The sequence below is a fragment of the Eulemur rufifrons genome, chromosome 3, assembly GCF_041146395.1.
Source record: "Eulemur rufifrons isolate Redbay chromosome 3, OSU_ERuf_1, whole genome shotgun sequence".
NCBI classification, from domain to species: Eukaryota; Metazoa; Chordata; class Mammalia; order Primates; family Lemuridae; genus Eulemur; species Eulemur rufifrons.
In genome coordinates, this window is record NC_090985.1 from 10,561,540 (window position 1) to 10,573,929 (window position 12,390).

Genomic DNA, 12,390 nt, shown 5'->3' on the forward strand with positions numbered 1-12,390 from the left:
AATAATACATGCAATACTTAACATGACACATAAATTGTCAGGTGTCACCGTCATCATCTTTATTATGATGAAGTGCTCTGAGCCTTAGGAGACGTAGCTGAAAATAATCAGGCTAAAGAAACGACGCTTCCTCTCTCTCACGGCTAACAGACACCCACTCCACCCTTTTGTCTTTTTTCAATTTGCCTGCTCGCAGTAACTGCGCCTTTAGTGATGCAAAGGAAAATTTAAAACATCTCAGTGTTATTTTTCTCAGGACATTGCATCAATCAGACAGACAATAATTGTTGAAGCTGATCTAGTTGAAGCAGCGTAGTATCGTGAGGCTTCCTGTCTGCTGGGGAGGAATAAAACACAGAGACAAGGAGCGGCCCAGGCAGGGAGGAAGTGGAATGTTCAGCTGTGTGGGTTTAGCGGTTGGTCCAGGGAAGGGGGATGGGCCAAGGCCGCAGCAATCAGGGGAGGCATCATGGAGGAGTCGGTGCTAGGCTTGGCCCCAGGTGCTGCCAGCCCATAGGGCATGTTGGTGCCAGTGGTAAAAGGGGCATCTTCCTCCTCACTTCTCTAGAAGAGCTGGAGCGAACTTGACTCCCACCTTACCAGCCCCCCTGTGCTGGCACCCACCACTGTGCAAGGCACAGCCCACGTGGCTCTCAGCAGTGGCCCTGGGCGGGTCCTTGTGGGGACAGGGAGGGCCTGGGTTGGGAGAAGAAAAGGAAGGGAGTAGCAGGTAAGAATTCCGTGAGCAGGGTGCCACGTGACTGGTCACAGATGAGGGCAGGGGACTGGCACTGGGGCGGCTGATCACGGATTGACCCGTTTGTAAGGCTTCCACTTTTCCTGTCTCTTCCAGCTCAGCGCCTGGCTCGGCCCTGGACCCCTACTCGCCCTGCAATAATAACTGTGAATGCCAGACCGATTCCTTCACTCCGGTGTGCGGGGCGGATGGCGTCACCTACCTGTCCGCCTGCTTTGCTGGCTGCAACAGCACGGTAACGGGACTTGCTGATAGGACGGGATGGGGCAGGGGACTCCGACAGCCAAAGCAGCTTAAAACCCAAGGTCAGGGGCGGGACTGGGCAGCCACAGGTGTTCCACGTGCTGTTCTCCTTCCTTTACTGTGACTTATGCTCAGCCTCTGCCCTGCTCTAGTGGAGGATCTTCTTCCAGCAGCAGGATGAGAGGACTGACCGGCCATTCAGGCCTTCTTGCTAAAGCAAGTGGGTTTCCAAGAAACTTCAGTGAACCACTGAGAGTAGAAATTCAAAGGAAGCTGTACATACGGAGCCAGAGAAAAAGATCGTGGTTCAGTGTGCTCACAAGGAGGGTCAGTGGAATAGGATGTCTGCAAAGGTAGTGAGCTCCCTGTCACTTGAAGTATGTAAAGAAAGAAATAGAAAACATTTATCACGGAAGTCCTCTTGCAAATCTGAGACTCTCTAACACTGATTCAGCCTCTTTCCTACTCAGTTCCCTCTGCCCTTTTCTTCCCAACTTTTCCCATCTTCCAGCCACACCTTTTCTCTCTCTCTCTCCTTTTTTTTTTTTTTTTTTTTTTGGCATTTTCTTTCTCGGCATGAATTTTACAATTGGTTGGCAGCCTGCGGCTTTCTGTGTTCTCTCCCTGAAAACCTGACGCTAAGTGACCACCCAGTCATGCTGCTCCCACCTTCCAGGTGTCTCTGGCGCCTTCCCCTGGCGCTGCCCTGGTGTGGGCCCTCTCCAGGTCTTGTCTGGACCAGGGCAGTAGCTGCCCCAGGATGGTCCCTGTCTGTTCTGTTTTCTGTGCTGCAACCAGAAGGACTTCTGTCACACTGCAGATGACTCTCTCACGCTTACCTGATCGGCGGGTAGGAAGATCAGATCTGGGCCTGGTTCTAAGTTCTTCACTGTGTGTCTTCAGCTCTGCCTCCCTGAAGTTTGGGGTATTCAGTGTTTCCCACACAATCCATCCTTCCATGTGTCTCCTTCCGGTTGGACACCTCCTACCCACCGCTGGCGCCCTCCTCAGACAGCCTCTCCTCGGACCCATCCCTTCCCTCTTTTATCTTTGGGGTTCTTCCCTCTGAAGTCCTTTGGTACCTGTCTCTCCTGAAGGCACGTTTCTCATTTCGCTACTGTGATCTTCTAGAAGTGTCTGTCGTCTTTAGATTTCCTGCGCAGTGCTCTGGAAGTGCCCTTGCAAAGTATAGATGGGAAGGAAAGTACGAAGGCCAAGCGGCTGCTTTCAAGGAACTTAAAGTTGAAATCATTACTTTCCTCCCCTTCCCACATCTTGTATCTTTTGGGAGCAGCAATTTCTCTGGAAGAAGAAAAATAGATCATTTATTTTCATTTTCAAGATTGCATTTTTTCCTAGCTTTTAACATTTAGATTCCTGGCCAGTTATTATCATTTTCTGTAGAGAAAATAAATCACCATGTGGGGGTGAGGGGGTAGGTGGAACTGATTTTTTAAATTAGATGATAGAGCAATTTCTTTATGTGAATTGGAAATAAATTTTTAAAAAACGGATGAGGCCTTGAGCATGGTTAAAATAAAAACACAAGCTGTTATTTTTCATGACAACAATTTCATTAATGTTTTAATATCTAAAAAGTTATATTATAAATCAGTCTCAGTTATTGTCCTGTTGAAAGACTTAAACTGTTGCAATATGGGCTAGTGTCCTGAGATCAAACAAGTCTCTATTCCAAGGGAATGCACTGGCCAAGAAAAAAAAAAAAGTCTTAAAATTGCATTTCCCCTGATGTTGCACGTACAAGAGTCTTATTGAATAAGAGCTTAACCACGCCCACGGTTGCTTCCAGCTGCTGAAACAGCAAAGCTGGAGAATGCAATTATCGGGTTGCAAGCTCCTCTGCTTACCTCTGGACATATCGTTTATTCCCCAGACACCTGCCTTTTATTCACATTACTCGAGGTCTCACGTTGTCTGCTGGGGTGCAGGCAAGGCAGGGAGGTTATTCCTATGCCATTACAAGGCAGAGGTTGAGAAACCACCGGGCCCCGGAACTGGAGTCGGGAGGTAACATGTTCCCTGTAGAGGCAGATCCCTGGATGCCCTGGCTTCCTACAAGTGGATGAGGGATTTGGGGACACAGAGCCATGCCTATCCTGGAAAGAGGCCTCTGCGACAGTATAGCCTTAAAAGCAACCACAGCCGTGAGACTTGAGACAGCAGCAAGCTTTGTCAAGCGCCTGTTACGGTCCAGGTAATGGGCCCTTCCCTGTGTGGCTCTTGGCCCACAGCAGCTTGGCCCAGAGTCAGGGAAACTCAGGCCAACATCCAAAAATGAGCAAAAAGCAATTTAAATCTTTTAAATCTCTGCTACAGTATTTTGAGAAAATGCCAAATGGTGGCTATATTCCTGCTACATGTATTCCCTCCCTCTCTCCCTCTTCCCCACTTTTTTCTTGTCTCCAAGCTCTTAAAAAATAAAAAAAAAATCTCTTCTACCAGCTAAAGGCTTCCTTGTCCCTGTTACCTCTTTCCCCTTTTCACACTGATTCTTTCCCTGTTCCCTGGAGTTCTGCCCCTTCCCCAGTAAGAATTCAGCCATTCTCCCTGGCTTCATCATTTCTTCCACCTGTACCCTCAGCCCCGTCTATGTCATCGTGGGCGTTCCTTTATTCCCTGAACACAGATGAGGTTGATCACCTGCCCAAGGTCATGCAGTGGAAAGTGAAGGAGCTGGCGTTTGAATGAAAGTTCTGATGCCAAACCCGGCATCTTCCTCTGTGCTCTGCGACTCTCCTTTTTAGGATCCCACCTTATTTCTACCTCCAAGAACCTCTTCAGACATGCTCTCCTCAGTGGGGAACTTTAGCCTTTACTGTCTGACCCTCTCCGGTCTCAACCTCCCTCCTTGTGTCACCCCTTAAAGAGCCATCTGCTAAGGGGAACTTCTTGGAGTTCCCCCAACCTACCAAGCTCTCCCTGCCCCCGGGCCTTTGCACATGCTGTTTCTTTTATCTGGTATTTTGCCCCATCCAAGCACCATCTTATCTGTCAGGGCTTAGCCTCTCCTTAACTACTACTGGGAAGCTGTCTGCCCCCTTGTCACTTCCTCCAGGATTGCATTAGTGCCCTTCCTGTGAACTCCTATTGCACCTGCTCTTGCCAATAAGGCTCGTACCTGGCCTGTTCTAATGGCTCATTTACTCTGATGTCTCCCTCACGAGGCTCCAAGGATGGGGGCTCTGTTGTGAACCCTCACATTCTCAGTGCCAGCCATGGCTCTGGGTAAAGGCCCCTGGCTTCCTAAACACCTGGCTAGAGGCCCTATGCTGACCTAGGAGAGCCCCAAGGAGCCACAGGTGATAATACCACCCTCTTACATAGCAATTGGCAGCTGGGCAAGTTGGATGGTGCCGATTTCAATACTATAGACCTTATCCTTGCCTATCTCTCATCACTTTAGAGCTTCCACCAAGACTTGTAAAAATTTTCCATCACTCTATTAGATGTGTATAAGTCACCTATCAAATAATTCTGATTATAGAGAAATCTGGTGTTAGCAATTTCATGATATTAGACTTTTCTTCCTGCCCTGGTTTGGGGTTTTTTTTTTGTTTTTTTTTTCTATTTTCTTGTTTCATATCTCCTTAAGTGATAGCAATGGAAGCTTCCAGGACTGCATTTGGTGTACAATTTCTAATTCTTCTCATTGCATATGACCAGGAGGAGTGACAAAAAGATTGCGAGTTAATTTTGTAAGCTTCCTTTGGCATGAATATATTGTCCAGATTGTTTCTGTACCTTTCACTTTCAGAAGTAATTATTCCAACAGAAAGCATGTTAGTATGCTACTGACTGACTCCTGGAAGTTGTATCCTTTTGATGTACTGAATAATTGGGAAAAAAAGCTTGTATCAGCTACCAATAGAATATTGAAAGTCAATACCAGTCTAAACAGCAGTTTATGGGGTACTAATGATAGATGACTAATCCGTCCTCCCATCCGGGCAACAAATATTTATTGAGCACCTGTTTGAGTGAGGCGCCAAGTAGGTTCTGTGCAAGGGAGGAGGATGGCTCCATTCTGGACGCAGGCAGGGTACGCGCCGTCCAGTGGTACAGGTCTCAATCCAGGCTGCACCTTAGCATCGCTTGGGAGCTTTTAGAATATGAGACCTGAGCCCCACTCTCAGGCATTTCAATTTCCTTGTTTTGGAGTAAAACCCAGGCATCAGTATTTTCTAAAGCCCCCCAAGCGTTTGTGATAGGTAACCAAGGTTGAGGACCACTGTTCTAACACAGGGATTCCCAGTCCCAGCATTTTTGACATTTGGGGTCAGCTAATTCTTTGTCACGAGGGACTGTCCTCTGCGTTGTAGGATGTTTAGCAGCATCCCTGGGCTCTACCCACCAGATGCCCTCCCTCCAGGTTCTGGTAACCACACATGTCTCCAGACATTGCCAGATGTCCCTGTGGGGGCATAATCACCCCCAATTAAAAATCATTGCTCTCATAGAAGGGATAAAATGTATTCTGAAAATCATATCTTTCTAGAGACTGGTCAGCATCTGAGCTGACACTGGGTATTCATCCTTCAGTTTCTTTTTCCTTCTTACCACAATTATATTTGCACACTATAAACCAAGCGTCAGGGGTGCCCTATCAACATGCTGCAGCACGAGGAATGAACTGGCAGCTTATATGCCATATCTGCCCTGAAAATGCATTTACTGTGGCCCAAACCAAGGTTTAACTGGACATTTGTTCTGAGCATCTTATATATGAATCTGGATTTCTGGCCTCTGGAAAAGTTGAAGATAGCTCACGTGGGACCTGCACCCCAGGCGGGCGGTGGTTGGCTGGAGCTAGGAAGCGGCTGGCTCTTTGGACAAGATGTTTGCTCTCCACTTAGCCATGGTCCTCACCACTGACTGCCCTTATACCTAAACCATTTTTTCTTATTTATGTTTCCTGTCTGGCCCCCAAAAGCTTAGAGTTTGCAAACCTTCTCATATAGCCTGGCGCTGTCTGATTCAAAAGCCTGTACTCATCCTGGTGATGTCTTGTCAGAAGGGACTTGTGAATATTCTGAAATCAAACCCTCCTGGGGTATTGCCACCTGGGCCATCTCGAATAGCTCAGGCGCTGTGCCAGGCATTATAACCATAGCAATGCATAAGGCAAGGGGCTCATGTTCATTATAAGATGAGGTGTCAATCTGTCATATCAATAGAGTTAGGTATAAGAGAGCACCCAAAGGCAACACCTAACCCAGCCTTACAGTATAGTTGAGTGAAAAGAACACGTTATAAAATAACATATAGACTATGATCCCTTTTAGTAAAGAAAAAGAAAAATCTTAATATATGTATATGTTTGCATAAAAAAAGAGATTGGAAGGATATATAGCCAACTGTTCATAGATGGTCGCCTCTGGTTAAGGACTGAAAAATTAATTTTTATCTATTTCGTTCAAATTTTCTATATATTTCAAAGTTGTCTAAAATGATCATACATCACTTTTCCAGTGAGGAAAAGCTTTTCTTATTTAAACAAAGAAATGCGACATTAAAGGTTAGGCGGTTACGTTGTGAAAGAAGGAAGCGGCTATGCAGACAGATCAGTGAACTCTCAGTGCCTTGCCTGCTGGGGTCAAAATTGGTTCCGGCTCGGGTGGGGCTGGAGGAGGGGAGAGGGCATTTTCCCCTGGAGCGGCACGTCACGGCAGGGCCTGGCCTTCTTCACGAAGGGGAGTGGGTTTTGTGGCCAGGCATGTTCCAGCAGGAAGGATATTCTAGCGGGGAATGTGCATAAACTGGGGAGTGAGGGTTTGGACCTCGTGTGCTGCAGGCGGGGACTTGGCTTGGAGTCAGGAGAGAAAGCTGGAGGGAGGGACAGGTGAAGGGGCCTGGTGTTCCTTCTGAGCTGCGGTCACACCCCTCACCTCTCTGCGCTCTGCCCCCTGTTTCCTACCTGAGGTGGCTGGAGCAGAGAACGGGCCTTTTGCTCCCTCAAAGAACAGCCCCTTCCCTCCTCTCCGCAGGACATAATTAAGCTCGGGCAGGCTGTGCTCCGCCCGTGCGCCACAGGTCACGGGAGTGAAAGGTGGACAGGGGTCTTGCTTTCATCTCAGAATTTTTCTCCCTGGACATTATCCATCAGCCAGTGACCCTGCAAGGGAAGAGAGAGTATTTCTTCTTGCGATTTTTCAATCTCCCCTTTGCCTTGAGCTTGTAGGTTGCCGTCGGTGCCCTTTGTGATGAGATCTGAGGGCTTTGCCTGGAAATACCACCCTAGGCTGAGCCAATGAGGAGAAGAGAATCTAAACTACAAAAAGACAATAATAAAAAAATGACCGGGGAATGTCTGGGGAACTTCAGTGAATCACAAAAGAATCTCTAAATGTCTGGGACACACAGGAGTATGTTGTCATTCGAAGGAAGACACCCCCTTCTATTGTGGTGTCTCCGATCCTTCACCTTCTCAGTTATTTGGATGTCAGGCGCGAAATCCCAAAGCTCACACAGGCAAAAGCAGGGTGGAGCACCGTCTCTGGCAAACTCCCTTTCTGAACACTTAATAGAAATTGCCATGTCTTCCTGACAACTGCTTTCCAGGAAGAAAAGCAAAAACAGTATTCTAGGCTGTTGGTGCCCTTGAAAGGGAGCGTCCCTCCCACCCGTCACAGCAGGTTCATGATACAAATATCTTCACCATCCCCGTACTGCTCCCTCAGAAAAGGAATCTTTCAACCGAGAACTCCTCTTCCTTCGTGCAATTAATAGGAATCAATCCATCGCTATTGAACGTAGGGAAAAGAGAACAACAACAACAAAAAAACCAACTTTATTTGCCAGCATTTTTGAAACGCTGCTGACGAGTATCTTGTTCTTGTAATATGAGCTGTCAAAATAACGTGCTGACCGTTCCCTCTATCAGTAGAGAACGGATCCAAGATTCCGGAGAGTAATTTTCCTATTCTTATGGTCTCCGGCTTTATTGTAATTATTTATTCCCATCATTGTATGTGAATAGAAACGTTTTTCAATTTAAATTAATGACTGAATGTGAAGCAGGAGCGTGATTTTCAGGGACTTGCTATTCTTTCATTGATTTTCTTCTTTTTTTTTTTATTTTTTTTAATATTCTGTGGTTTTTAACTCTCTTACTAGATAATACATTTTTATGATTCAAAAGCCAAAAACTATAAAAAGGAGGGAGTGAGAACTCTCCCTTTCATCCCTATCTCCTGTTCACCTACTTCTCAACCTTCTAAAAAAGATTAGTTGATTTCACATATATCCTTCTGGATTTTTTACTGTACACATAAGGCCGTATTCTGTACCTTGCTGTTTTGTTTGGGTTTTTTAGTTAATATTTTATCTTGGAGTTCTTTCCATATTAGTACATAGAGTGCTCCCTTGCCTTTTTAATGGCTACATAATCTTCCATTGTGTGGACCTGCTAGAATCTCCTTAATTGGTCCCTGTTGATGAGCGTTCAGATTGCTGCAAAATTTCAGCTCTTAAAACTACATTGTGACTCCTGTTGTACATTTGTCATTTGTGCCTGGGCAAGTCTCTCTGTTGGATAAGTGCTCGCAGAATTGACGAGCCCATCCCCCTCTGTCCTCCAGGTCACCAAGCTTGTCAGGTCTGTTCTGTGAGCACAGTGACCATCTGATTATTAACATGAAGGATCATGGTACCTTTCACTGACAGTAAAGCTACATCCTGCAACCCCATGTCGTGACACCAGGCAGAGAAGTCACCTCTCCTGGAGGCAGCAGGGACTGCGTTCCTTCCCAGAGAATGGCAAACTGGGAGGATACTCCTTTGAAATGGGGATGGAAGACAGGACGTTTGCCAGGTCAGAGATCATAAGCTAATCTGGAATCTGGTGCACTGTCTCAGTAGCCGTCTCAGGTGCTGCCAGCGAGAGCAGTGGGAGGGGAGCGCTTCGTCCAGGCCGTGGCAATGTACGGGCAGTGTCCAAGGTCCACCTGCTTTGTGGCCTGGCCAAACAGGACTGTGGTGTACATAGCGGATGAGGATTGGGATCCCAAACTGTATCATCTCCTTAATTAAAGTGGATCTTCCTCTCACATCTAGCTTTTCTCTCTTTTCAAGCTTCCTGCTGCTCAGTGCATTTGCAGGTCTGGGGTTTTCTGCTTAGGTTCCCAGTTCATGCCAGCTGAAGGTATGCACCCTACTTCCTTTTTCTTTGGGGATCACCTCTTCTAACTATGTACTCTGGGAAAGGTGAAACTACATGGTCCTTATCTGTAGTACTTCCCACATCTCAGTGGAAGATTGTTTCTTAACAATCTTACCACCCTGTGCACCCAGAGTCCTCTGGGCTCCCTCAACACAGCATCCGAGCAGGTCTGTGCTCTTGTATCACCTAAGCCCCTTGTCTAGGAGCTTTCCGTTTCTTGCCGTCTGACCACAGCCTCGGCATTTTCCCCTGGATTCCTGTCTCATCCTGCCCCCATGCCATAGGACCACCCACCCATCCCTGCCAATTCTGTCAGATGGACTCTCCCTGTGGAAAAGGAAACCCATCCAAGTCCTTGTCAGATCCCCTGGCTTACCTCCTCCCCAGCCTCTTCCACAGCTCTTTTTGAATAAATTAAATCAGAATAAATAAGTAGAGATTTGCATAGAACCTTGGGGAGGGACCCATCCATTTCCAGCTTTTCTTCTCGGACATCAGCAAGCAGATGTCTTCCCTGGTCCTGTGCCAGTCTCTAGCTTCTCTTCTTCTGGCATTAGGAGCCCTACAGAGGCCTCAGTCCTGTCCATTCAACCTGGGGCTGCCTGTCTTAGTCCATTCGGGCTGCTATAACAAAACTCCATAAACCAGGGGCTAATTAACAGAAATTTATTTCTCACAGTTCTGGAGGCTGGGAAATCCAAGACTAAGGAACTGGCAGATCCAGTGTCTGGTGAGGGCCTGTTTCCTGATTCATAGATGGTACCTTCTGGCTGTGTCCTCACATGGTGGAAGGGACAAGGGAGCTCTCTGGGGCCTCTTTTATAAGGGCACTAATCCCATTCCTAACGGCTCCACCCCCATGACCTAATCACCCCCTAATGCCATCACCTTAGTGAGTCGGTTCAACACATGAATTTGGCCTAGAGGTGGGGTGGGGAATGCAAACACTCAGACCATAACACTGCTACCCTTGGCTACAGACCCCACAGCAGCTTAACCCTACTGTGTGCTCAACGCATTCACAAGAACGTAGGCTTCGTGAACACACTCAGCTCACCCAGACAGGGCTGCAGAGTCTCTGTGTCAGCTGTAGTCTGAGATAAAGATGTCTCATTTTATCCCACTCTAGTAGTGCCATGATCTCAGGATTCAGTTCAGGAGGAGTTTTCCACTTCTTAGGGCAGGGAGGGCCTTTATGGTAAGTATAATGTAATTGAATCGTAGCCTAGGTATGGGGCAAAAATAAGACTAGAGGTGGGTACCGGTTGCAGATGACGTTAAACCAAAGAAAGCTCACTGATCACAGATGTTGGCTCATCCAGAGGGTTCTGGCCCTGGAAGTTCAGTGTCCACGTCACATTCCTGGGTGTTCCTGAGAGACTGAGTGAGTCACAGCTCCGTTCCTAGAGTACTTGGCCAAACAAGGCCACAGCCACCCCTGAGCCGCCGCATTTATACCTGACTACTCTTAGAGTCCATGTGGCTCTAAGGGCCCCACTTCCAAACCTCTTCTCCCTCACAGACCACTGCAGTAAAGAGCGAGAAGGGTGGTGGGAGCAGTTGGAACTAGGGCAGGGTTTGAGAGAGATTTAGGATATAGCAAAATGACCAGGACTTGGGTATTCATTCATTCAGAAAATATGTGTAGAATCCCAGCTATAAGCCAAGCTCTACCCTGTATGGCTGGGGTAAATCAGGGAACAAAGTCGTGGTGGTCTCTGTCTTCATTAACCTTACGGTCCAGAGGAAGATGGATTCGCTGTAGGGATGCAGGGGGGTACGGAATTACCTTCTGGTTTCCAGTGAGTCAGTAGGGTGTTATTGCTAAGGTCAGAGATGTGGAGCGAAAGGAGTTAGGGGCCGGGGGTGTGTGGCTGTCAGGGTCTAGTCAGGAAGAAGCAGAGAAGCAGTTCCTCGCTCCACCCCAAAGTGTCTGCACAGGTGGGCAAGTTGGAGCTTGGAGGGATGTCCCACAGAGCTGTGCCACTGTGACTGCCCCTGGAGACCTGACGGGTGCCCTGGGATGTGGGGAACTACGTCGGCAGGCTGCAGCCAGGTCACGGAAGGAGGGCGTGGGGCCTCTGTTGGTCAGCAGAGAGGGCAGAAAAGAAGTCAGGTGCCAAGTGGGAGTGCTGGGACAGACAGGTGCCTGCTGGGCACCTCCGTGGATGTCCCACCCATGCCTGGCTGCATGACCTTCTGAGAGTAAGGGTCTCTGCTGCTCTTTGTAGAAGAGGAAAGCAACGTTCTCGCTATCCTTCATAGTTCTCAGTTGGGACAGACCCCTGTAACATAAGGCAGATTAACAAGAGCAGAGATCTCTGAACATGTACACCTCATGTGTGCACGGCGGAGAGCCAGAGAAATGAGGGACTCCCGATGGAGGTGTCTTGGAATTCAGGCTTAAATACCACGGTCCACTGGAACCAAGAAAGAAGGGTGTGGGGAAGGCCAGTCATGGGGGTTATGCAGAAAAAGCACCTCATGCAAGAGCAATGCTTGGTGTGCAGATGTAAGTCAGTGCCTTCTAGAGTGGTCAGAGTCTAGGGATTACAGCCCTCTCCTCCTGTAGAGAGAGGAGACCCCCTTCCAAATGGAGATTTCCTTTGTAGATGTAAATTTAATTTTCCTTACAAAAAGGTAAGTTCTCTGTTGTCAGAGGTCCTCCTGTGACTGCAGTTTCTCAAAATAATCAGCTCAAAATATTCTTTATGCTAAAAAGGCATATTCTGGGGGGGGCTTAGTCTGGTCTCCTGCAGTCATATTTTGGGGGGGCATATTCTGGTCTCCTACAACTCCTACCTTGTAAGCCTCACCCACGTTCCCCTCCTGTCCAGCTCCCATTCGTGCAGGAAAGAGAACTCCGGGAACGGTTCCCAGCCGCAGGAGGGAGAGCAGTGCCAAGCTGGCAGCGCAGGATCGGGCACAGGCCATTCGGTCTACGCACCCCCCGCAACTCAAGCGTTGAGTCTTGGGAAGGGGCATGTTCGGTAGATCTGGGAGGGATCTGAGCTAGAGGTTAAATTTAGGAGTCTCGAGCAGGTATTAGAGATGAGAACGTGAACGAAAAAGAGCTAGGGGAGTCCAGCCCAGGTGGGCAAGGGGAGAGAGTGCCAGCAACAAACAGGGCCACTGAGCAACCAGGAGGGAAAAGGGAAACCAGGAGAGCAGAGCCCTGGGAGCTAAGGAAGGGGGTGGCCACAAGGGGCAC

The 12,390-nt window shown here is 48.0% G+C and overlaps 1 protein-coding gene across 2 annotated transcripts in view; it reads left to right on the plus strand.

The window, feature by feature from the left end:
• Positions 1-12,390, plus strand: part of SLCO3A1 (solute carrier organic anion transporter family member 3A1) — a 282,154-nt gene that overhangs the window by 243,294 nt on the left and 26,470 nt on the right. For both annotated transcript variants that reach the window (XM_069465764.1, XM_069465763.1), the window contains exon 7: positions 854-992. In XM_069465764.1, coding sequence (XP_069321865.1) covers positions 854-992 — 139 coding nt within the window. The remainder of the gene's footprint in view (positions 1-853; positions 993-12,390) is intronic.